Source organism: Chenopodium album, chromosome 5, assembly GCF_948465745.1.
Source record: "Chenopodium album chromosome 5, dcCheAlbu1.1, whole genome shotgun sequence".
Lineage (NCBI taxonomy): Eukaryota > Viridiplantae > Streptophyta > Magnoliopsida > Caryophyllales > Amaranthaceae > Chenopodium > Chenopodium album.
In genome coordinates, this window is record NC_137838.1 from 4,224,162 (window position 1) to 4,249,753 (window position 25,592).

At 33.0% G+C, this 25,592-nt stretch overlaps 2 protein-coding genes and 1 long non-coding RNA gene across 7 annotated transcripts; 2 read left to right on the forward strand and 1 right to left on the reverse strand.

Annotated features, from left to right (window-relative positions):
• The first annotated feature begins 919 nt into the window (after window positions 1–919).
• Window positions 920–5,947, forward strand: LOC145631587 (uncharacterized). 5 transcript variants are annotated; one of them, XM_081683697.1, is made up of 10 exons: window positions 920–1,124; window positions 1,225–1,284; window positions 2,056–2,353; window positions 2,453–3,413; window positions 3,717–4,300; window positions 4,393–4,567; window positions 4,691–4,822; window positions 4,916–5,053; window positions 5,168–5,359; window positions 5,462–5,947. In XM_081683697.1, exons 2-10 carry the CDS (start codon window positions 1,239–1,241, stop codon window positions 5,762–5,764), a joined length of 2,829 nt encoding a protein of 942 aa, XP_081539823.1. In that variant the 5' UTR covers window positions 920–1,124; window positions 1,225–1,238; the 3' UTR covers window positions 5,765–5,947. The 5 variants fall into 5 exon arrangements, with proteins under 5 accessions (XP_081539823.1, XP_081539825.1, XP_081539822.1 ...); XM_081683699.1 differs by having other exon boundaries at window positions 2,074–2,353; XM_081683696.1 differs by having other exon boundaries at window positions 920–1,284.
• A 696-nt stretch (window positions 5,948–6,643) lies between these two features.
• On the forward strand, window positions 6,644–10,357 carry LOC145631590 (uncharacterized). Its single transcript, XR_014112405.1, has 5 exons — window positions 6,644–6,741; window positions 6,959–7,099; window positions 7,663–7,718; window positions 9,810–9,890; window positions 9,991–10,357. It is a non-coding gene; the product is annotated as an uncharacterized LOC145631590 (long non-coding RNA).
• Window positions 6,779–8,123, reverse strand: LOC145631589 (protein FAR1-RELATED SEQUENCE 5-like). Its single transcript, XM_081683701.1, has 2 exons — window positions 7,655–8,123; window positions 6,779–7,574 (listed from the first exon to the last, which is right to left on the reverse strand). Exons 1-2 carry the CDS (start codon window positions 8,006–8,008, stop codon window positions 6,831–6,833), a joined length of 1,098 nt encoding a protein of 365 aa, XP_081539827.1. The 5' UTR covers window positions 8,009–8,123; the 3' UTR covers window positions 6,779–6,830.
• Window positions 10,358–25,592: the final 15,235 nt, after the last annotated feature.

A 25,592-nucleotide genomic window follows, 5' to 3' on the forward strand; every position in this document is an offset into this window, starting at 1 on the left:
AGGAAAAAATGCAATCAATTAAGAAATTAATTCACTCACTAGCTAACAGTTAAGTTTATCTCTTTAGTTAAATCCAATGTCAATTACTAATTCTTTATCTATATTGTACTGTATAATAAATTGTTTGAAAAAGGATTAAACCCCCTCCCCAAAAATTTTTGCTGATAATTGTATATAAATAAATTTATCCCATGTTCTACTTATTAAAATTCTTTATAAAGTACCGCAAATTGGCCACATTAACATATAGTTATAACTATCACTAGCTCGTAACATTATATTTACATTAACAAAAAAACAAAAAAAAATTAATATCCTTGTCCTATGCAATTACATTTATATACAATTAATATGTTGCAACTTAAAATTTCATCCTTAGATCACTAGCTAGTCTATCTTAAATGAGCTAGACACTCTCACCACACTTTTGTAACTTTTAACCTCTTTTACAAGTTAATGATCAAATATTTGGAATAGGATGACTTGCACACACCCCTACCACTAGCTTAATTCCTTGTGTATGTAAAAGCCATCAAATGATACATAAATAAACCTAAACACTCGTTGAATTTTGATAGTCCTATTTTTTTCCGATTTATATATTTTACTATTGTTTAACCATGAATAAATAAAATATCGTCTTAATTCTCTTGAAAAAATGCTAAGCTAACAAAATGGTGTCTAATTGTAGCATTGACTATGTGACCTTAGCAAGATCACTCTACAAATAACTTATCCTCAGTAGTTTTGGGTTTTGCTTATATAAATAATACAACTTAATTTGCTTTCAAAAAAAAAAAAACAATACAACTTAATTAGTGGCGACTAATCAACTGAACACAAATTTTTAAAAAAAGCGGGTGTTCAATAATGATATTGAATGGCGGATTTTAAGGACAAAAAAACTGTCCTGGGCACGTGCTTTCCAAAATTAAAGAAAAAGAACTTTCTCTCTCCTTGATTTTCTCCTTCATTCACTCATTCACGCTTTCTCTCTCCTCGTTTTTCTCTCTCTAAAAACCAGTTAACTGCGATTTCTCTCTCCTCCATTGTTGCTTTTCGAGCTTTTTCGAGCTTTTTCTCACTTTTCTTTCACTTGTGAAGTTGTTTATCGCTTAATTGTGGTTAGTTTACTTATTTTTTTGAGATTTTTGTTAGTTTAAATTGTTTTGGTTCTTCGATTTTTAGGTTTTTTGATTTTGATTTTGTTTTCGTTTTTTGTAGTGTTAGTTTCAGCAATGGTGAAGAAGAAGATTACAAAGAAGGCTGTAGATGCTGAAGAAGGTGTGTTTGTTTAATTTTTCATCATTTTTTCGAATTTTCAATTGAATTTTCGCTTATATATGTCGAATTAGTAGTGCATGTTATTTTTTATTGTTTTCTGTTGATTTATTATGCATATTATGATAATTGAATTTCAATTTTGAAGTTATTATGTTTAATTTTGCTTTATTTTATTGTTCATTGTGATAATTGGTTCAAAATTTGATATATATGTGTTGTGGTGTTGTTACATGTTAAACAAATTTTGCATGTTTGTTTTCAGAAGTTTTATTCATTATTCTTCAAGTTTTGATGTTAGGTTTTAGTTAGATTATGAGAATAGTATGCATATCTGCATTGTGTTTGTGTATATGTGTTTGAGTACCAGTAATATGTGCATTGTGCATTGTGTGTGAGTAATATATACATTGTTATTTATATGCATGACAAAGGTTATTTTATGCTTTGAAAAGGGTCACTTTATGCTGTGAAAAGGGTCACTTTATTCTGTCAAAAGGGTCACGTTTGTATTTAAAAGGGTTACTTGTTGTAGTTTAAAGGGTGACTTTATGCAGTGAAAAGGGTCACTTTATATAGTTAAAAGGGTCACTTTATATAGTTAAAAGGGTCACTTTATGCTTGTTAAAGGGTTACTTTTTTATTTAAAAGGGTTACTTGTTGTATTTTAAGGGTGACTTTATGCAGTAAAAAGGATTTTTATGCATATATTCTAAATTTTCCCCTGAGTAATTTGTGAATTTGTAATTTATGGTTATCCTCTGTATTAATTAGATATAGGTGGTTCAATAGGTGGATATCGTTATAAATCGCCTTCAAGGGGAAAAGGAATGGGTAAAGAGCCTGCTAAAAAGAACAAGACAGGTCCTGAGAAGGACAAAACAGAGTCTAAAACTGGGAAGTCTAACATTGTGAAGGCTAAAACTGTGAAGGCTAAAACTGTTCCTAAGAAGGCCAAAGCAGAGTCTCAGAAGGTTAAAGCATCTCCTAAGAAGTCTAAAATTGTATCTAAGAAGGCCAAAGCAGATGCTGAATTGCAAGTAGTTTCTGATTCTGATTCTGATACTGTTGTGTAAGTATAAATGTTTTTTGTTTTGTATTTTTTTAATCATATATATCATGATTCTGATTCTGATTCTGATATTGTTTTACTTATATTATTATTATTTAGGGAAAAAAGACCCTTGATTGCAAGGTGCAGACCACACACATTGGAATTAATGATGAGTAATTTTAGTCCTAATCAACAAAAAGCTGTTGAAGAAATAGGTTTTGGTGGTTTATTACATCTGAAATTGAAAACTTTGAATCGTCAAATGCTACATTGGCTGGTTGAACACTTTAATGGAGGTAGCTGCATGTTCACTATTGCTGCTGGTAAAGAGTTTGTAGTTACTAAAAATGATATATGTGATGTCTTTGGCTTGCCTATGAGTGAGATTGCTGTTCCTGAACTTCAGAAGAATCCTGAAGAAGGTAGTGTAGATAAACGTATCATTCAGTCATGGAGACATGATTATGGTCTTACTGAGAAGCAACCTCTACATTTGTCAAAAGTGGAGTCTAGGATGGTTGATTTGGATGATGGTGGTGAAGAATTCAAGAGATGTTTTGTGCTACATGCTATGTCTAGCTTCTTAGCTCCTACTACTAATAGGACTGTTTCATTGAAGTTGCTGAAGGCTGTGGAAAATGTTGATGAAATCAAAACATTTGATTGGTGTTCATATGTTTTGAAAAAATTAAAGAAGGCTGTTGTGAATTATAAGAATGATGAAAATGCTCAAAATGTAAGTGGTTGTTTGCTAGCTTTGCAAATTATGTATTTTCATCGATTAAATTTCCAAGGAGAAAAGGAAAGTAGTACCCTTCCTTTGATTCAACATTGGACTGATGCGAAGATTAAGAAGCGGATCAATTTGGAGATTAAAGCTGGTGATTTTGGGCAGGGACCATTGGATACCCTTACATATCCCGTTTCACAGCCTGAAGTTAGGGATCCTATAACTCCTGTTGTTAAGCAAACTTGTGGTCAAGGGGCTTCTACAAGTGGTAGAAGTGGCCGCATTCTTGCATTTGATCTTCCAGAAAGTGTGATGACTGATGATGAAATTAAAGAAATTTCAACTGATGTAAGTGCTCTTTTTTTTTTTTTATTTAGTTATTATCTCTTTATATGCACTAAAGTTACCCTTTTTGTGCACTAAAGTTACCCTTTTTGTGCACTAAAGTTACCCTTTTTGTGCACTAAAGTTACCCTAAATATTCAGTTATAAGGGTTACTTTATGCATTTTAAAGGGTAACTTTATGCATAATAAAGGGTAACTTTATGCATTTAAAAGGGTAACTTTATGCATATATCATGAATTTTCATTTGTTTTTTATTTTTATTTTTTACATTTGTATAGTTTCTTATTGGTTCATATGTTTGCAGGCTGTTCATGAAACATTTCTTTTGGTCAAAAGAAATATGGATGTATTATTGTTGGTTCAGTCACAGGGTTTTCAAACCTTGAGTGATATGATTGCTTCTCGCAGAACTGAATCATTATCCTCTGATGATCCTGTTGTATTTTCTCAAACACAACAGTTACTTTCTGATCCTCATTACCTGAAGCTTTTAGATGGTTTAATTGAGGAGTGTAACAAGATGAAGTCTATTCATGAAATGTTTCGTGATTTTTATGAACCTGAATGTCATAACAATGATGATCCTGATAATGAATCTGAAGAAGATTTGAATTTGAATAGGTCTGAGGATGATGTCAATGGTAAAGGAAAAAGTGTTTTGATGAATAGGTCTGAGGATGATGCTGGGCCTTCTGTAGCAAATGCTTCTAGACGTATCGTCAGAGGCAATAAATCTTTTTGCTCACTCGACTGTGGGCCAGTAGGTGTGGATGTTCCTTTTCTTACTCTGTTTTTGAGGTCTAATGCTCGGATTTTCAAGAAATTGCCCAAGTTACATCAGGAAATTCTTGATTATTGTTTACTGAAGGATGATTCAATGATGAGGAAGTTAAATGTCATTTTTTATAATAATTATATTTTATATGTTTTTTTTCCTTTATTTTTTTGTTTAATGCTTATCTTATTTTTTATTGTTGCAGTGAGAATCTTGTTACTATTGGGATGAATTTTTTAATTCCAAGAGAAGACATGGTATCCCTGGTAGCTCCACTTAGAATTAGATGGTGCATCATTGATTGCTACTGTCTGTATTTGAACGAGAAGGCATGTTTTGATTCTGGTCCTCGAAAATTCTTCTTTGGTGTGAGGCAAAGTGTAAGTAATTTGATTTTTTTTTTTATATGCACTAAAGTTACCCTTTATGTGCACTAAAGTTACCCTTTATGTGCACTAAAGTTATTATCTTTTTATATAAACAAGTTCTCATACTTTTAATAGTTTGCATTCTTGCATGTTTGTGAAAACATTGGCAAAGGTGAAGTTTCACAAGCTGTTAATGATTTGCACGGTTTATGGGAAGGTTGGGTGAGCTATGAGAATCCTGAATGTGATATTATGGATGCTGAACTGGTATATTTCATGATAAATTACTATCAAAACTTTAAAAAAGTTCTGTTTTGTGTTAAACTGTCTAAATCAGTGTTTTAATTTTTTCTGTTTCAGATATATTTTCCTGTTCTTATTGAGAATCACTACATTTTGTTTGTTATTGATCATACAAAAGAGGTGGTATATTATCTTGACAATATCATCTGGCGTGATGATGCTCTTGAATATACCAAAGAATTGTCTTCACACTTGGTATGTTTATGTTGATTTCATTGTTATGTTTCTGTTTACTTATTGTTTCCATTTAAATTTTTTTTTTCTTTTTTCTTGTTTTATTTTATTCTAAACTTTTATATTTTATGTCAGTGTGATCAAATGGGTGTTTTTCTCGGAAAAAGAAATCATCCAAAGAGTGTTCAGCTACCTTCTTATAGGTTTCAAATTGTTGAGTTGGAATGGAGAAAAGAAAAAGTTGACAATTTGGACTGTGGGGTGTTTGTTATGTATCACATGCTCCATTTTGTTGGCGAATCGTTCAAATTAAATGAACTCAAAACAGTAATTATTCATCTATTTTGTATGTATTTTTTCCCTTTCTAATGCTTTTATTAATTACATATTGATAAGTTTTTTTTTTTTTTTTTTTTTTTCTGTTGTGAGATTATTGGGAGAAAATTTCTGCGAGGTGAGATTTGTACGACACTGGTGCTGTGTGATTTGAATGAATCTAGGAATGATGTGTTGTCAGAATTAGAGAAGTTCAATGAGAAGAAGAAAGATCCTGCTTATTGCCAAGAAATTGAAATGAGAAGAAAGGATGCAATTGCTGCAAAGAAGAAGAAAGATAATGAAGAAAGAATAATGGCAGCTGAAGTAGAAGCAAAGGCAGAGGCAGACGAAGAGAATCCCAAAGGAAAAAGGGCAAAAAAGAAGACAGACAAGTACACTCCTTCTAAAGGGTGAAATGACTGTTAGAAGCAAAGGTTGATTAGGTCTAGGAGCATTTTTTGAACAATGAAAAAACTTAATGTTTGTGCATATACATCAAGTTAAATGATGTAATTAAACTTAGTGGTTAGTTTTTTGTTCTTTTGGAATACTGATGTATGTGCATACATTAAGTAATTTGAAAGGTTCTTGTGTATGTTTTTTGGGGTCACTTTTGTGCATAAAAAGGGTTACTTTGTGGCATAAAAAGGGTTACTTTTTATATTTGATAAGGTATACTTTTTTGGGTAGATAGGGTAACTTTTATGCATGAAAAGGGTAACTTTTATTGACAAAAGGGGTAACTTTTATTACTTGAAAGGGTAACTATTAACAAAGAGAAGGTTAATTTAGTGGATAGAAAGGATAAGGTATACTTTTTTTGGATAGATAGGGTAACTTTTATGCGTGAAAAGGGTAACTTTTATTGACAAAAGGGGTAACTTTTATTACCAGAAAGCGTAACTTTTAGTGGATATAAAGGATAACGTTTATGCATGAAAAGGGTCACTTTAATTCATGAAAAGGGTAACATAAGTTGATGTTTCCAAGAATTAAATATCTGCTAATAAAAGTGTCAATCACATTTTCATTAAACTTGTCATAGAGTAAAAAAACAAAAGAAAAATAGTTTAACAATACAAGGTATATTAATTTCAAAAAAAAAATGTTCAAAAAAAGATCTTAAAAGAGTCGTAAGTTAGGTGTTTTTGATCCAAATTCTGAATTTGGAGGTGGCAGTGCTGGTTTTCTTTTTCTCTTGCTTTTTTCAAGTCCTCCTTTTGCTCTCTTGCTTCTTCCTTTTGTTACAGCCGTTTTAGGATCAAGTATTTGTGGTACACTTGTGCTTGTACTCGATGCTGAAGAAACATCAGTATTGCTTTGAGTGCTGTCTGCCACATCAGGAATGTTAGAAGCAGCTTCTGTACTTTCTTTCTAAGCAGCAATAGCAAGTAAGTCTTCCACCATTTTAAGACTGTTTCTGAAGCTTAATAATACAAGGTATATTAATTTCGAAAAAAAAAATGTTCAAAAAAAGATCTTAAAAGAGTCGTAAGTTAGGTGTTTTTGATCCAAATTCTGAATTTGGAGGTGGCAGTGCTGGTTTTCTTTTTCTCTTGCTTTTTTCAAGTCCTCCTTTTGCTCTCTTGCTTCTTCCTTTTGTTACAGCCGTTTTAGGATCAAGTATTTGTGGTACACTTGTGCTTGTACTCGATGCTGAAGAAACGTCAGTATTGCTTTGAGTGCTGTCTGCCACATCAGGAATGTTAGAAGCAGCTTCTGCACTTTCTTTCTGAGCAGCAATAGCAAGTAAGTCTTCCACCATTTTAAGACTGTTTCTGAAGCTTTCTTCCATAAATGCTCTTGTGTCTTCATTTTCTTGACTTTTTAAGATTAGATTGTAGTATTTCCTCATCATTGTTTGCCTCCATGGAATATATTGCTGTTTAGGATCCTGATTCTTCAACCTATCCCATGCCTCTGTTTTTGCAAACTTAGTCCATCTTTTTGAAACATACTTATCTGGTATTCTTGTTACTGAATGCAAATGTAGAATTCTGATGCAATGATAACATAACCATCCAGATGCTTCAAAATTTTTGCAAGTGCACCATACAGTTTGGCTCTCATGTATATAGTTTACTTGATGTGCAGACCATGGCTTGTCTTCTAGTGTTACTTGATAAAGTAGGCATTCTTCATTACTGCCTAACATCTGAACAGTTGTTGCCATAGAGTATCCAAACTCCTCTTCAAAATCTCTAAAGAGTGATAAAGTGAAAACCTGTACATCAAAATCATGTAGGTTCATTTAAATTGCCATATATTAGGTGTAATTTATGTAGTTGTCAGTTAACTTTTTACCTGTGCAGCATGCTTTAGCATTCCAGAGAGAGGCAATGAAGTGAATGCTATTGACTTGCTACAGGTAAACTCATCATATTTCTCTGTGCTTCTCCAACGATTGGTTGTCTTCTTAAATATGGTATAAAATTCTGTCAAAGTAGTTGTTTTACTTGCTCTGAATCCTATAGCATGATTAGTGCTTTCACTCCTTTGTGACGATAAGATTCCTGCTGAAAAGAAATCTCTACTAAGGGCAGGACACCATTTGTCTTTCAACTCATACACTCTTTTGTACCAAGAGTGTTCTGTCAACTCATATTTCTGCAACATTGCCTGCCACTTTTCTTCGAATTCTTGTTCTGTCACACACATCTTTAAGCACTGGTTGAATGCAAATTTGAATTCTTTGTCTTTTTTAAGAGCTCCAAATCTGGTTATGGCATTTTGCTCCAAATGCCATATACAAAGTCTATGCCTTGTATTTGGAATCACCTGCATTGAAAATAAAGGGGTCACTTTATGCTGTTAAAAGGGTTACTTTATGCACTAAAAAGGATAACTTTATGCAGATAAAAGGGTAACTTTTATGTGAAAAGAAAAACTTTATTGTCAGATCTCAAATCTGTAAGATGTCAATATAAATCTTTTACCTCCAGAATTGCATTTGCCATTGCTTGGTCCTGGTCAGTGAATATTGAAGTTGGTTTTCTATCCTCCATAGCTTTGAAGAAGGTTTGTAATAACCACACAAATGAATCTGTTGTTTCATCCCCAATAAAAGCACATGCAAACATACAATTATGCCAGTGGTTATTTATGCCAACAAATGGAGCACATATAAGATTATATCTGTTGGTTCTGTATGTTGTATCAAAGACAAGAACATCTCCATATATCCTATAGTCTTCTAGCATCATTGAATCTCTCCAAAAGATATTGCAAATTCTTCCTTCTTTGTCAAACTTCACTCTAAAAAAGAAGTTTGGATCCTCTGATTGTTCTTGACTTAAAATGTTCACTAAAGTTTGAGCATCTCCAGCCTCAATTTGTTCCATTCTTAACCTTGAGCAGAAATTCAGGTGATCTACAACACTATGGCCTACATTCTGTTCTCCTCCAGCCTCTGTAGCCATGTAATAGTAAGTGTCCATTGTAGTTAAACCTGAAGATTTCATTGTTTTGATTGCTTCAGTTTTTTCCTTTGTCATTTTTCTTTCAGAACGATGCAAATAATGCCACTGTGGCTTTGTTAGCTCGTGGTTATGCTGAATAACATGAGACACCACCTCAAACTGTCCTTCTTTATTCACTTTTGCTCTTATGCATGCCTTGCAATTTGATCTTGTAATGGCTACTTGTCTTGGCTTTCTTGCTTTTACATTTACATCCTCTTCATCAACCATTTCAACTAACTTTGTTTTCTTCTGACCTGAATGTCTCTTTCCCTCAGCAGAACACACATAGTTTTTCTCAGTTACTATTTTTGTGTGTTGTTTGAATCTAGTTGTATGTTTTCTTATTGAAAATCCCAGTATAGCAGCATGTTTTTCATACAATTCCAAAATTTCTTCAAAAGTTTCTCTTACCACACCAACAAATGATCCTCTAAGATCTAAACCAGAAGCATCAATTGGATTTGTATCTGTTATTTAATACAAACAAATCAGATAATAACCACAGCCAGCATAAAAAAGGGTAGCATTCGTGTGAAAATAGGGTAACTTTTATGCATGAAAAAGGTAACATTTAGGCATTCAAAGGGATACTTTCTGCATACAACTTGAATTTTCAGCATACAATTTGAGTGTAACATTTGTGCATAAATAGGGTCACTTTTAAGCATGAAAAGGGTAACATTTAGACATTCAAAGGGTTACTTTTTGCATACAATCTGAGTGTAACATTTGTGCATAAATAGGGTCACTTTTAAGCATGAAAAGGGTAACATTTAGGCAATCAAAGGGTTACTTTTTGCATGCAATCTCAAAAGTTCTGCATTCAATCTGAGGGTAACATTTAGGCATAAATAGGGTCACGTTTATGCATAAAAAGGGTAACAATTATGTATTCAAAGGGTTCTTTTTAGCATACAATCTCAAAAATTTATAGAAATTACCTTCAGTTGCATTTGTTTTGGTTGTTTGTTCTGAATTTGAATCAATTGATTTATCAGGAACCACTTGATTTTCAGCATTGTGTATTGCGTCTTCTGCATTATCAATTGCTTCTGCATTGTCTGGATGGTTGAATATTGGTACGAATTCATCTCCAAAACAATAAGTTTCTTCTTCTTCTATAATCGATCGATTTAAATCGATTTCAAATTCAGTCTCAACTTGCCTCTGTTTTTGTAGCAATTCGTGAATGAGATTGCTGCATTTTGTTGTATCGAAAGTCGAATTCTCCATTGATGATCGATTTCTGCAATTTGTAAGTTTTCTCACCTTTTTTCTCCTCGATTGATGATCGAATTCTTCTATTTGTGCGTTTTCTCACCTTTTTTCTCCTTTATTGATGATCGATTTCTGCAATTTTTGCGTTTTCTAACCTTTTTTCTCCTCGATTGATGATCGTTTTTTGCAATTTTTGCGATTTCTCACTTTCTCTCTCCTCCATTGTTCTGCGTTTTCTCACTTTCTCTCTCCTCCATTGTTCTGCGTTTTTTTGATTTAGGTATAAAATTCCGTGATTTTAAATTAAGCTATTTTAAAAAAAAAAAAAAAAAAAAAAAAAAACAATAAAGAAGTTGCACGTGAGAAAAACCCGATGTACAGTAAAAATACTGTACACCGGGTACATGCAAATGGAGTTGTCAACTGAAATGCTTAAATTCATGGGATAATGTTGTACCATTTGCTAATCCTACAGTATAATGATAAAATTCAAAGTGATTAGACATTAACCAATTTAATCAAATAAAAGTAGACAAAGTTAAATACATATAAAAGCCAATAATCAAAAGGCCGTGTGCGTCTTTGCTGGTCCCGTGTTCCAAATGATAGTGGTTACCGGTCGGCTAAAAAGGCTAACAAAAAAGTTGGAATAACTAAAAAAAAAGTCCCTATCAAAGTATATCTAATATGATCAGAACAAAATATAAATAATTAAGGATATAAAGAAGAAAGATTTTCCAACAAAATATTTATCATTAATAATTAAATTAGGGACCCATAAAATAGGAAAAATGTAGTTACATTAATATTGTCAACTGTCAAGTCAAAATTTCCCAGCCTCATGTAAAATGTGGTGCTCACAATTTGTTGTTGCTTTAATTAATTTCCTTCATTTACACTCAAATTGGACCCCTTCAGAAAAAAATTAAAATGCCACCCTTTAAAAATTGCGGTTATACAACTTGTGCGTGTAATTTTATAAAACATCAACTTATAAATTGAAATTTCTTCCTCTTACCTTTTTTTTTTTTTCATATCGTTCTACCAAAATACGTACTTCGTATTAACTTGATCAATGGTGTATTTGGTTGAAGGCCGATTATTAATTAGATATGTTATATGTACGTACTTTACACACAATGTAGTTTTTATAATTAGTTCAATTTATTTCACTTAGCTTGAGGAATAAAGTTTATAGGAAGTACGGGGGTAATATAGAGTACTCAATACTCTGTACTATTTATAAACATGAGAATTATATTATAGGTAAAACTATGTACTTGATCAGCTCACCCAATAATGACTGTTTATTTCGGTAAATAAAATATAAGTTCAGATAAATATAATTTAGATAATTGAAAACCGAGTGACATAATGCCCTTACACATTACGGAGTAACATATTAACCCACTTAGAAGAAATTTAAACTTTAGGTGTAAAAATTTGTACTCCTACTTCATATTGAATGATTGCAATTTTGAATCTTGATATCTACACTCTTAATTATTTTTTGTATCAAAAAAAATATTATTGAATGAAACAATAACAATTTAAAAATAATACTGTATGTTGTTAGTTAATCATAAATATTTTAAGGAAGCTCCTCTGTTAAATTATTACATTACTTTTAGCAGAATGAAATACAAAACCTGAGCGTAGAATCAGAGATTGTAACAGCATGGTTAGACATCATGAACTTGTATTAAATCATGATCATCATCACAAAATGATTGCAATTTTAAGCGTTACATTATGGTACTATTTTTATTCGTTATCTTTATAGCTTTAAGAATATTACTTTAATTGAATTTTAATATTAATACCTACTTAATTTTAATATTAATTTATAGTAATTATTTATCAGTTATTTGTACATGTACTTATTAACAAACCATATCCCATGCACGTGGAATAGAATGGGAACTATCAGCTTTTATTTTTCCTTTCAGACTTTCATTTATAACTCTGTTGATTTTTATTGGGAGAGGTTTCTTTGACAGAAAGTGTTTTTTTTTTTTTGGTGGATGGGGATTAGGCAATGGTTTCCTCTACCAATTAGGACCTTTTCCGATTTACTGAACTGAACTAAACTAATTGGAGTTGAAACTGAAGTGAATAGAGCTGAAATGAATTGTTTATGCATGAGAGAAAGAAATTAGAAACTGAACTGAACTGAACTGAAATGATTGGAGCTGAACTTAACTGAATTGAAATTAAACTGAACAGAACAAACCCTTAATTAACTTAGATTGGTTTGTGTAAATATGAAATTAACACCTATACAATATTTGTAATCAATTCTGGAAATCAACATAATATAAAGTTAATGAAAGACATATCTATTTCGAAATGGAGGGATTAACTAGCTATTTGAGTGGTTGTATTCAAAAGTTTTCAAAAAAAAAAAAAAAAAAAAAAAACATATGAACAACAATTTTTAATACATGCACTATAATTTTTAGTTGTTGGTATGTACGAGTTACAAATTATGTTTTAAAACTACATTTAATATGAAATTAGAAATTAAAAAGTAAATTGTTGAATTTATAAATACTAGAGCTCTATTGGTTTGACAAAAAAATCAATTACAACTCACATAAAGTTGTACATATGAAATTAGAGTATATTTGTAAATGTTGATCATTGTTTAGATTCATCTAAAAACATCAAACTAATCAAGCATGAAAATGATGAAACGAAGAAGGTAGCAAACAACCAACTAGTATGTTCAAATCTTAATTATTTAGAAGCATTTTTTTTTAATTTTATTTAATTTGTAGAATAGTACAACTTACAATATGTGCTAACCTTTTGTTTAATTGATCCGTACTTGATGTTAGCTTTAATTAACAAAGCCAAAGCATGTTTTTATGTGACTTTTATTTAAGTATTGCTACTAGCCCTTCAATATCTTTTCTAATATTCTTTTAAATGCACCCTTTTGTACCATATGAGATCTTTGAGGATTATATAAAAGTTACCTTATGAAAAAAAAAAAAAAAAGGTTTGACGTAAAGGTTAAAGTGAATTCAATTGTTCAAGATGTTTGCAACGTTTTGAGCATTTTGTTTTACTCCTATAGCTGTAATTTATCGATAAACTAAGCTATTAGGTTCTTCTGTAGTCTATACTACGTAGTATATATATTGTATAATACTCGTAATATAGTTTCAAACTTTCAATGTTCAATTAATTATAAATTCTCCTAAAATATCTAGGCATGCCATTCTTTTATCATATGGTGTTAGCTTTAAAATCTTTACTACTGCATGCACAAAAGTTCTTAATATACTTTTTTGGGTTTTGCTTAATTATATAAATAATAAATTACTTTGTGTGAAGTATATACAGTATACAATGTATATATATAACCCCTAATAATAAATTAAAGTATACTCTGTAATTTTTTATTCTCTTTATAATTAGTATACTAGCTTGAATTGGTGTTGATCATCACCTGTTTTTTTTTTTTTTTTTTTGAGGTAAACCTGTTTATTATTTACTTATTTCTAAAGAGGTGAACTTATCTTCACCATTTTATTACTCTCTTCTCACTTTCCATAAGAATTAAACTCGTACATCAGTCAAAATGTAATCAAAAAATGAAAAGATCGAATTACCACCCCTTTTCTCAAGGTGATCCATGATCACATAAAACTTAAACATACTATACATTAGTGTCTTTTACTCTCAATTAATTTACATCCTTGTGTACGTCATATATTAAACTCTTGATAGATGATTCTTAAACAAAAAATATATATATATATATATATAAAATATAAAAAAATATAAAATTAAAAATTAAAATTAAAATACCTATCATATCAAAACCTAGCATATCATTTCGTAATTTAGAACATGACTCTTAAATAGTCTTACCACCAGTGATGATGTATAACAAAACGTGTCTCATCAAAATTCAAAGATGTTTTGATCATTACATTTGTTACGTGTAATAATTCAAATTACACAATAACCACACAAACACACTCACACACACACACACAGTGAACATACACCTAGTAATGAGTATAGTTTACAATATTACATAAGAGTAGCTAGCTAACAACAACCAATGACCAACAAGTGATTGCATGGTGTACATACATACACCACCAAGCGTACGTGTATCCGAGTATAAATAAGTATTGAAAAGAAATAAAAACAGTGACATAGCAATGACTGCATGGAAAAGGAGGGGGGGAAAGGAGTCACAAGAAAGCAGCAGCCTTAAGAAGAAGCTAAGCTGTAAAATACAGAGAGGGTTCAGAAACGGCTAGATCGGTCGATGTATTGAGGCGGGTACGTACAAGTTGCAATATATGAATATGATCTGCAATAATCTGCAACAATCGCAAAGCTATATTTAAATTAATGGTATAAAAGGGACAACACATTCTACTCTGAAACATATATAAGCTAAGCTTCATTTTTTGGTCCCCCCAACCCACCTAGCTTGTTCTTCAGGCTAAATTCCTAATCACATTAATATGTTGTCCGTACTACAAATCTACAATCCATCTTATACTTATAGCTAGCTTCTTTTTAAGGCCGGTTTTATATAATCGACATTTTATTTATTTTTGTAAAATTGTAACAGCTTGACTTTCATATTTTTGCCGACTCATAAAAATTTGATCTGATCATTTATACGTTGACTTTTTTTTTTAATTTTAACAAATTCAATTATCAAAAGTTGAATTATGCATTTAACCCAATCAAACAACATTTCATATATAGACTACGGGTTTGTTCACATTTACTTAATTTCAGTTCAATTTAGCTCAGTTTAGTAAATGTGAACAAACCCGTAATCTATATATGAAATGTTGTTTGATTGGGTTAAATGCATAATTCAACTTTTGATAATTGAATTTGTTAAAATTAAAAAAAAAAGTCAACGTATAAATGATCAGATCAAATTTTTAAGTGTGTAGTAAAAATTTATGTCAATAGTAAATGTGAACAGGCCCTACGTATTAACTTATACTTGTACGGATTATAAGTTTAAGTGTGTAGTAAAAATTTATGTCAATAAAAATTTAATTATAGTTGTATTTGTTTTAGTTGGGAGTTGTTTGGTTTGGTGTTTGGGGGGTGGGGGAGAAAGGAGAAACACAATTTGTCTAAATGAATTTGCATATCTTTAAGGCAGCTTTTATTGGTTCCCACTTGCTAATGGTCAATTGGCCCACTTTATTTACCTCCTCCATTTTTTTTGTACTTCTAATTTCTGTAGTAAAGTAAATTATTCACTAAATACAAATGGGTACTCAGTACACAGTGACTCAGTGATAACAAAATTCTCTCATATCGAACTTAGCTCCTTCATTTTATGTTACAAGTACAACTTTCATAACACATCCCAATATAATTCCTATAAGTTTAAGGTTAGGGAAGAATTTAAGAATATACGAAATACTTTGTATAAACGTCGAGATACATACATACATGTATACTCGATTTACCATTTACGTAGTATAATTTTTTTACTATGGAGTATAGACTTATTTTAACGAATCAAAGCATAATTTTTTTTTCGTTTATTTATTTATATTCATCAAATTTTAGGGAGAGAAATTGAATTTGGTGTTTTCAAAATAATAGGCAAGTATAGAATTAAATTTAAGGTATTTTCAACCTAAGTAGAACAATCGTAATCAAGAATTACTTAGGGACCCACAAATCAAACATTTGGTAACCTAATTATTAGTCGTAGTCTTCGTAGCCTTTGGGTTGGGAATTTTTGTATGGTGCTTGAGAGTTCCACATGTGAATTTTCCTTTCCACGTGGCATGGAAAAAATTAATTTAAAAATGAAAAAAGAGGTCTAAATAGGGCTATTTTATGGGCTAATCATGAATTGGTCAACTTTAAGCCCAGAATGAATCATAGGCTTTTTTTGGCTTTCGATTGGGGCGGCTATGGAACGGAATGTGGGCCTAAATTGGCCCACCAATTAACCTGCCCGCAAGTAAAGGAATTGTCAAATTTACTATATTGCTCTCAATTTTATTTGGGACCCACATTAAAGAAATTTTTTTTGTCAATGTTTATATTGGATACATTCCTCTTAAAATAACTTTTTACTCATCAATATTTAAATGAAATGATGTCAATGTGTTTGATGGGGTGATGTGAGTTTGTGGCATATCGACATATCATACGTATACATGTTCTCGGTCTTAACAACTAAACCATGACTTTTATTGGTTGGATATTTAATTGAAGTTTTCAATTATGTATTATTTATAAGCTCTAAATTAATAATTATACAATGTTATTGCGAAGTATATAAACTATCATTTTTTTCGTGATTGAATTTTATACGGATGAAATGAATAGTATCACCTTGACTTCATGGCAATATGTTTGAAGAAAATTTCCATTCTTCCTACTAATGAGGGGTCATACAATATAAATGAACGTGGAAATCCTTGAGAGAAAGGGAGATAAGTAAAACACCCTATCTTGCTTGATATACCACAAATAATAAGTATTTATCAATATAATGTGTCATGCATATACTATGAAGTTATATGGCACTATCACCAATTAAATGTGAAACTCTAAATTTTATTTTCTTTGACTATTCTAAGATTGACAATATTAATCGGCACCGAAATGATAAGAAGAAAAATCAAGAAATAGTAAAAAAAGACTACAAAATAAAAGGGTGGCAAAAGTAAAGGATTTGATTGGATACAAATGATGATTCATGAAGATAAAAAGGTGAACAAAACTAGTAAAGATGTTTAGTTGTTGTCTTCTAAATCAAAATATATTCACACTTTTAACAAAACAAAAACAGTTGTTTCTACTCATTTGCTAAGAATTATAGTAGGATCCAATGGTAAGTCAAAAAGGAAGAAAAAAAATGTGATTGTCATGATGTTTACACTTATCAAATTTTTAGCTGTATTATTACTATATTTTGGGCCCTTATTCTTAATTAACAAGGTCAAATTTATGAGTTATCCGACATCATAAGAAGCAGTGTAAACGTTATGTTTATAGTGGGGAATGATTGGCATTTTGAAGTGATTGAAGGCCAAGTTCTATTCTTCCGCCGGCGTTGGGGCCTAAGGCTGCTAAATTTGAATGGATTGTTCTAGTCATGGATCATGAATCTGTCTTGTTTGTGTGCGAATTCGTTCACGGGCCAAACATAGCAGGGTGACAATGCACGTATCTTTCATATTAGATAATCAATAATACTACTATAATAAAAAAGAGTTCGCGTATAATATGAAGAAACGCGATGTAGAAGGTGAAGACTGAAGAGGGAACTACGTGAAGTTTAATAACCTTTTCTAATTTATGTTGTATTAAAGTATGAACTTCTCAAATAACATAAGTAACTATGAAAGTGTCTAGCATTCATAAAAGATAAGAGAGTCAAACACATTAAGATCAGAGTTCACTTTACAACTCCGATGAGATTTTATCCCAAAGTCATAAGAGGAGTAGTTTGAGCTGTCAAAGGTTGACCCGACTCGAAATACCGACTCAAACCCGATTATTAATCGACCCATCTGAACCCGAAAAAACGGTGACCTAAACCCGACCTGAAACCAACCCTAAACCCGAGTTGACCTGAGTATGTGAGACCTGAACCCGAATGTAACCTGTAAATTATTGAACTGAACCGAACCCGACTTGAACCGAAATTGACCCAAACCCGTTTTAACCCGTCAAAACCTGAATTTCATCCAACTTGTTACTAACCTGACCTTAATTCAACCCGACTTATTCCTGACCCGACCCGAATTTAACCCAACTTGTTACAAACCCGACCCGGATTCAACCCGACTTGTTATTGACCTAACCCAAATTCAACCCGACTTGTTATTGACCCGACCCGAATTTACCATACCTATTACTAACCCGACCCAAAAATTCAACCAGATCTATTACTAACCCATCTCGAAATCAACACAACTTGTTATTGACCCAACCTAAATTCAACCCAAATTGTTCCTAACCCGATTTCAAATCACCTTAAATGCAATTTAGACCACCTTATTATTGTTGATCAAAGCATTTTGTCTAGGGAGACCAAGTCGATCCAGGCCAGCAAAAGAAAGAAACATCATCCTCAAATTTAAGAGTTAAATATAGTATATATTTATTGTATGGTCAAAGGAGATAATTATCTTCCTAAATTATAAACTATAGTTTTCTAGTATATTGTCATATATATTATCTATTTATAGTTAGTTGAACCCGAATATATATGACCCGACTTGGAGTTGACCCGACCTGATTGTAACCTGCAAATTATTGACTTGAACATAACCCGACTTGACTTCGAGAATGACATGACTTGGAAATGACCCAACCTGATTATAACCCGCAAATTATTGACTTGAACCGAACCCGACTTGAACCCGAGAATGACCCAACTTGAAAATGACCCGACCTAATAATAAACCGCAAATTATTGACTTGACCGAACCTGACTCAAACCCGAGAATGACACGACCTGATTCTAACCCGTAAATTATTGACTTTAACCGAACCCAACTTGAACCCGAGAATTACCCCAACCCGTTTTAACCAGTGAAAACACAAATTAGACCCAACCTATTGTTCACCCGACCCGAATGTAACCCGATCGTTTATTAACCCGATCCAAACCCGATAAGAAGTATAACCCGACGTGTCCCCACTCAAGCATGACCTGACCCGCATAAGTTATGGAATTAATCTGAATTGACCCGACCTGAGTTGACCCAACCTGAGTTGACCCAACTTCCTGAGTTAATCTGAAATAAAAAAAAAAAAAAAAAAAAAAGTGGATAATAGCCTTTAATTTTGGAATTTTTTGACTTTTTTTCACCAGAAAATAAGAATTACCGAAATGTTTACCGTGGTCCCTAACATCCTCCGGGAGTCCAATTGGGTGGGTGGAACCATCCAATTTGCCTTTAAACGACCAATTTACCGCTTTAAAACTTACACCAATCACATTAACTCAAGCTTACCACGAACAATTATGACAACATATAATGATCATATATAGATCCAAACGGCATTATAACTCCAAGATGTATCGCCTAAAATCTCAATACTTTTCGACACCGGGCCCCGAAACATTCGAAATTTCTCAAAAAGCGTGGACATTAGTCTTCAATTTTGGAATTTTTTTACTTTTCTTCGATTGGATATAAAAATTGCCGAAATATTTACCATGGTCCCAAATATACTCCGGGAGTCCAATTAAGTGGGTGGAACCATCCAATTTGCATTTAAACGATCAATTTACCAGTTTACAACTTGCGTCGATTTTAATTTTAGAATTTTTAACTTTTTTTCGCCCGGAAATAAAAGTTGCAGAAATTTTTACCATGGTCCCTAATACTCTCTGGAAGTCCAATTGGGTAGGTGTAGCTATCCTACTTACCTTTAAACGACCAATTTATCGGTTTACAACTCGAACCGATTTCATTAAATCAAGCCTACCACGAACATTTATGACAACATATAGTGATCATTTATGGTTCCAAACGACATTATATGACCTTGAGATGTATCCACTAAAGTCTTAATGCTTTTCGACAACGGGTAAACCTCCAAAATTTCTCAAAAATCGTGGATATTAGCCTTCAATTTTGGAATTTTTTGACCTTTTTCGCCCGTAAATAAATATTTCCGAAATGTTTACCATGGTCCCTAATACCTTCTAGCAGTCCAATTAGCTGGCTGGGTGGAACCATCCAATTTGCCTTTAAATGACCAATTTACCGGCTTACAACTTACACCCATTTCATTAATTTAAGCCTACCACGAACATTTATGACAGCAAATAATGATCATATATGGTTCCAAACAGCATTATATAAGTTCGAGATGTTTCCCCTAAAATTTCTAGACTTTTCGACACCGGGCCACGAAACCTCCAAAATTTCTCAAAAAGCGTAGATATTAGTCTTCAATTTTGGAATTTTTTGACTTTTTTTCGTCCGGAAATAAAAATTGCCGAAATTTTTACCATGGTCCCTAATATCCTTCGAGAGTCAAATTGGGTGGATGGAACCGTCCAATTTGCCTTAAAATGACCTAATTACCGGTTTATAACTTGCACCGATTTCATTAACTCAAGCCTTCAATGAACATCTATGACAACAAATAGTGATCATATATGTTTCCAAACGACATTAAATGATCCCGAGATGTATCGCCTAGAATTTCAACACTTTTCGACACCAGTCCTTGAAACCTCCAAAATTTCTTAAAAAACGTGGATATTTGTCTTCAATTTTGAATTTTTTTTGACTTTTTTCCCCCTGGAAATAAAAATTGCCGAAATGTTTACCATTGTCCCTAATACACTCCGTGATTCCAATTGGCTTGGTGGAATCATCAAATTTGTCTTTAAACGGCTAATTTAATTACCGATTTACTACTTGCACAAATTTCATTAACTCAAGCCTACCACGAACATTTATGACAGCAAATAATGATCATATATGGTTCCAAACATCATAATATGACCTCGAGTTGTATCCCCTAAAATTTCAAGACTTTTCGACACCATGCACCGAAACCTCCAAAATTTCTAAAAAAGAGTGGGTATTAGTCTTCAGATTTGGAATTTCTGAATTTTTTTTCGTCCGAAAATAAAAATTACCGAAGTGTTAACAATGGTCCCTAATACCATCCACGAGTCCAATTAGGCTGGTGGGACTATCCTATATGCCTTTAAACGATCTATTTAATTATTACCGGCTTACAACTTACACTGATTTCATTAACTTAAGCTTACCACAAACATTTATGACAGCAAATAATGATCATATATGGTTCTAAATAGTATTATATGACCCCGAGATGTATCCTCTAAAATTTCAAGACTTTTCGACGCTGGCCCCTGAAACCTCTTAAATTTCTCAAAAAACGTAGATATTAGTCTTCAATTTTGGAATTTTTTGACTTTTTTTCGCCCGAAAATAAAAATTGTCGAAATGTTTACCATGGTCCCTAATACCGTCCGGGAGTCCCATTGGGTGGGTCGAACATTCCAATTTATCAGTTTACAACTTGCACCGATTTCATTAACTCAAGCCTACCACAAACATTAATGACAACAAATAATGATTATTTATGGTTCCATACAGCATTATATGACCTCGAGATGTTTCCCTTCAAATTTAAGTACTTTTCGACACCGGGCCACGAAACCTCCAAAATTTCTCAAAAAGCGTGGATATTAGTCTTCAATTTTGGAATTTTTTGACGTTTTATCGCCCGGAATTAAAAATTGCCTAAATGTTTACCATGGTCCCTAATACCCTTCAAGAGTCCAATTGGGTGGATGGTACCATCCAATTTGCCTCAAAACAACCTATTTCCCAGTTTATAACTTGCACCGAATTCATTAACTTAAACCTACCACGAAAATTTATGACAACAAATAGTGATCATATATGTTTCAAAACGGCAATAAATGATCTCGAGATGTATCGCCTGGAATTTCAAGACTTTTCGACACTGGCCCCTGAAACCTCCAAAGTTTCTCAAATAACGTGATTATTAGTCTTCAATTTTGGAATTTTTTGACTTTTTTCGCCCGGAAATAAAAGTTACCGAAATGTTTACCATGCTCCCTAATACCCTCCGGTAGTCCAATTGAGTTGGTGGAACCATCCAATTTGCCTTAAAACAACCTATTTACCGGTTTAAACTTGCACCGATTTCATTAACTTAAACCTACCATGAACATTTAGGACAACAAATAGTGATCATATATGTTTCCAAACGGCATTAAATGACCCCGAGATGTATCGCCTGGAATTTCAAGACTTTTCGACACCGGCCCCCGAAACCTCCAAAGTTTCTCAAAAAGCGTGGATATTAGTCTTCAATTTTGGAATTTTTTGACTTTTTTCGCCCGAAAATAAAAGTTGCCGAAATGTTTATCATGGTCCCTAATACCCTCCGGGAGTCCAATTGGGTTGGTGGAACCATTTAATTTGCCTTTAAACGACCAATTTAATTACCGGTTTAAACTTGCACTGACTTCATTAACTTAATCTTACCACGAACATTTATGACAGCAAATAATGATCATATATGATTCTAAATAGTATTATATGACCCTAGATGTATCGCCTAAAATTTCAAGATTTTTCGACACCGGGCCCGAATCCTCCAAAATTTCTCAAAAAGCGTGGATATTAGCCTTTAATTTTAAAATTTTTGACTTTTTTTTTTGCTCGAAAATAAAAATTACCGAAATTCTTACCATGGTCCATAATACCGTCCGGGAGTCCCATTGGGTGGATGGAACATTCCAATTTATCTTTAATCGACCAATTTACCGGTTTAAACTTGCACCGATTTTATTAGCTCAAGCCTACCACAAACATTTATGACAGCAAATAATAATCATATATGGTTCCAAACAGCATTATATGACCCCAAGATGTTTCCCCTAAAATTTCAAGACTTTTCGACACCGGGCCCCGAAACCTACAAAATTTCTCAAAAAACGTGGATATTAGTCATCAATTTTGGAATTTTTTGATTTTTTTTTTCACCTGGAAATAAAAATTGCCGAAGTGTTTACCATGGTCCCTAATACCCTTCGAGAGTCCAACTGGGTGGATGGAACCATCCAATTTGCCTTAAAACAACCTAATTACCGGTTTATAACTTGCACCGATTACATTAACTCAAGCCTACCACGAACATTTATGACAACAAATAGTGATAATATATGTTTCCAAACGGCATTATATGACCCCGAGATGTATCGCCTGGAATTTCCAGACTTTTCGACACCGGCCCCTGAAACTTCCAAAATTTATGAAAAAGCGTGGATATTAGTCTTCAATTTTGGAATTTTTTGACTTTTTTTTTCACTCGAAAATAAAATTCGACGAAATGTTTACCATGGTCCCTAATACCCTCCGTGAGTCCGATTGGGTTGGTGGAACCATCCAATTTGCCTTTAAACAGCCAATTTAATTACCGGTTTATAACTTGCACCGATTTCATTAATTTAAGCTTACCATGAACATTTATGACAGCAAATAATGATCATATATGGTTCTAAATATTATTATATGACTCCGATATGTATCCTCTAAAATTTTAAGACTTTTCGACACCGACCCTTGAAACCTCCAAAATTTCTCAAAAAGCGTAGATATTAGTTTTCAATTTTGGAATTTTTTTACTTTTTTTCGCCCGGAAATAAAAATTGCCGAAATATTTATCTTGGTCCCTAATACCCTCCGGAAGTCCAATTGGGTTGGTGGAACCATCCAATTTGCCTTTAAACGACCAATTTAATTACCAGTTTACTACTTGCACCGATGTCATTAACTCAAGCCTACCACGTACGAACATTTATGACAGCAAATAATGATCATATATGGTTCCAAACTTCATTATATGACCTCGAGACGTATCTCCTTAAATTTCAAGAATTTTCAACATCGGGCTCCGAAACCTCCAAAATTTCTCAAAAAGCGTGGATATTAGTCTTCAATTTTTGAATTTTTTGACTTTTTTTCTCCCGGAAATAACATTTGCTGAAATGTTTATCATGGTCCTTAATACCCTCCGGGTGTCCAATTGGGTTGGTGGAACCATCCAATTTGCCTTTATATGGCCAATTAAATTACCGGTTTACAACTTGCACGGATTTCATTAACTCGAGCCTACTACGAACATTGATGACAACATATAATGATCATATATGGTTCCATACGGCATTTATATGACCCCGAGATGTATCTCCTAAAATATTAATACTTTTCTGCACCGGGCCGCGAAACCTCCAAAATTTCTCTAAAAGCGTGGATATTAGCCTTCAATTTTGGAGTTTTTTTGACTTTTTTTCGCCCAGAAATAAAAAATTGCCAAAATGTTTACCATGGTCCCTAATACACTCTGGGAGTCCAATTGGGTGTGTGGAACAATTCAATTTGCTTTTAAACAGCCAATTTACCGGTTTATAATTTGCAATGATTTACCGGTTTACAAAGGCCAATTTAATCAATTTGCACTGAACCTGACTTGAACCGAAATTGACCCAAACCCGTTTTAACCCGTCAAAACACGAATTTAATTCGACTTGTTACTAACCTGACCTGAATTCAACCCGACCCGTTTATAACTTGACTAGAATTTAACCGAACATGTTACAAACCCGACCCGAAATCAACTTGACTTGTTATTGACCCGACCCGAATTTTACCATACCTATTACTTACCCAACCCAAAAATTCAACCCGATCTATTACTAACCCGACCTTAAATTAACACGAATTGTTATTGAGCCGACCTAAATTCAACCCAAATTGTTCCTGACCCGATTTCAAATCACCTTAAATGCAATTTAGACCACCTTATTATTGTTGATTAAAGCATTTTGTCTTGGGAGACCAAAACGGTCCGGGTTAGCAAAAGAAAGGAGCATCATCGTCAAATTTAAGAGTTAAATATAGTATATATTTGTTGTATGGTCAAAGGAGATAATTATCCTCCTAAATTATAGACTATAGTTCCCTAGTATATTGACATATATATTATAGTCAAAGGAAATAATTAGCTTGATAAAAATGATAATTATCTATTTATAGATAGTTGATCCCGAATATGACCTGACTTCTTAATTACCTGACCTGATTGTAACCTGCAAATTATTGACTTGAACATAACCCGACTTGAATCCGATAATGACCCAACTTGATTATAACCCGCAAATTATTTACTTGAACTGAACCTGACTTGAACCCGAGAATGACCCGACATGAAAATGACTCGACCTGATTATAACCCGCAAATAATTGACTTGAACCGAACCCGAATCAAACCCGAGAACGACCCAACGTGATTCTAACCCGTAAATTATTGACTTGAACTGAACCCAAGAATTACCCTAAGTCGTTTTAACCCGTGAAAACCCGAATTAAACCCGACCTATTGTTCACTCGACCCAAATGTAACCCGGCCTAAACCCGACAAGAAGTATGACCCGACGTGACCTGACTCAAGCATGACCCAACCCAAAGCCGACCCGCATAGGTTATGGAATTAATCTGAATTGACCCGACCCAAACCCCGCCCGTATACCCGAATCGGTAGCTCTAAGAGTAGTCCTTCCGAAAAGCTATGCTTCAACATGTTCGAAAACAATTCTTCACTAATGATTTGCCATAATACAAAATGTTCGATTAAACCCTGAGAGTTAAGATTACCCTGTGGAAGAGAAAAAGAGTCGGCTCCTTAAACATTTTTTTAATAGACAACGGCCAATCACAACATCTACATTGCTAAGGGCCTGTTCTCATACGTTTATTTTCAGTCCAGTTCAGTTCAATTCAGTTCAGTTTAGCTCCTAATTTTCTTCTCTAATAAAATATTCATTTTAATTCAGTTCAGTTCAGCTTATTTCAATCTATTAGAACATGCCCTAACTCTATGTCCACTGAACATAGCATAAGAGTTGCATCTGAAGACACCATTAATACAATAATAGCTTGTATTGAAATTTACTGAACTTCTAATACTCTCAAAAATAATAATGAAATTCAAAGGACTGGAAT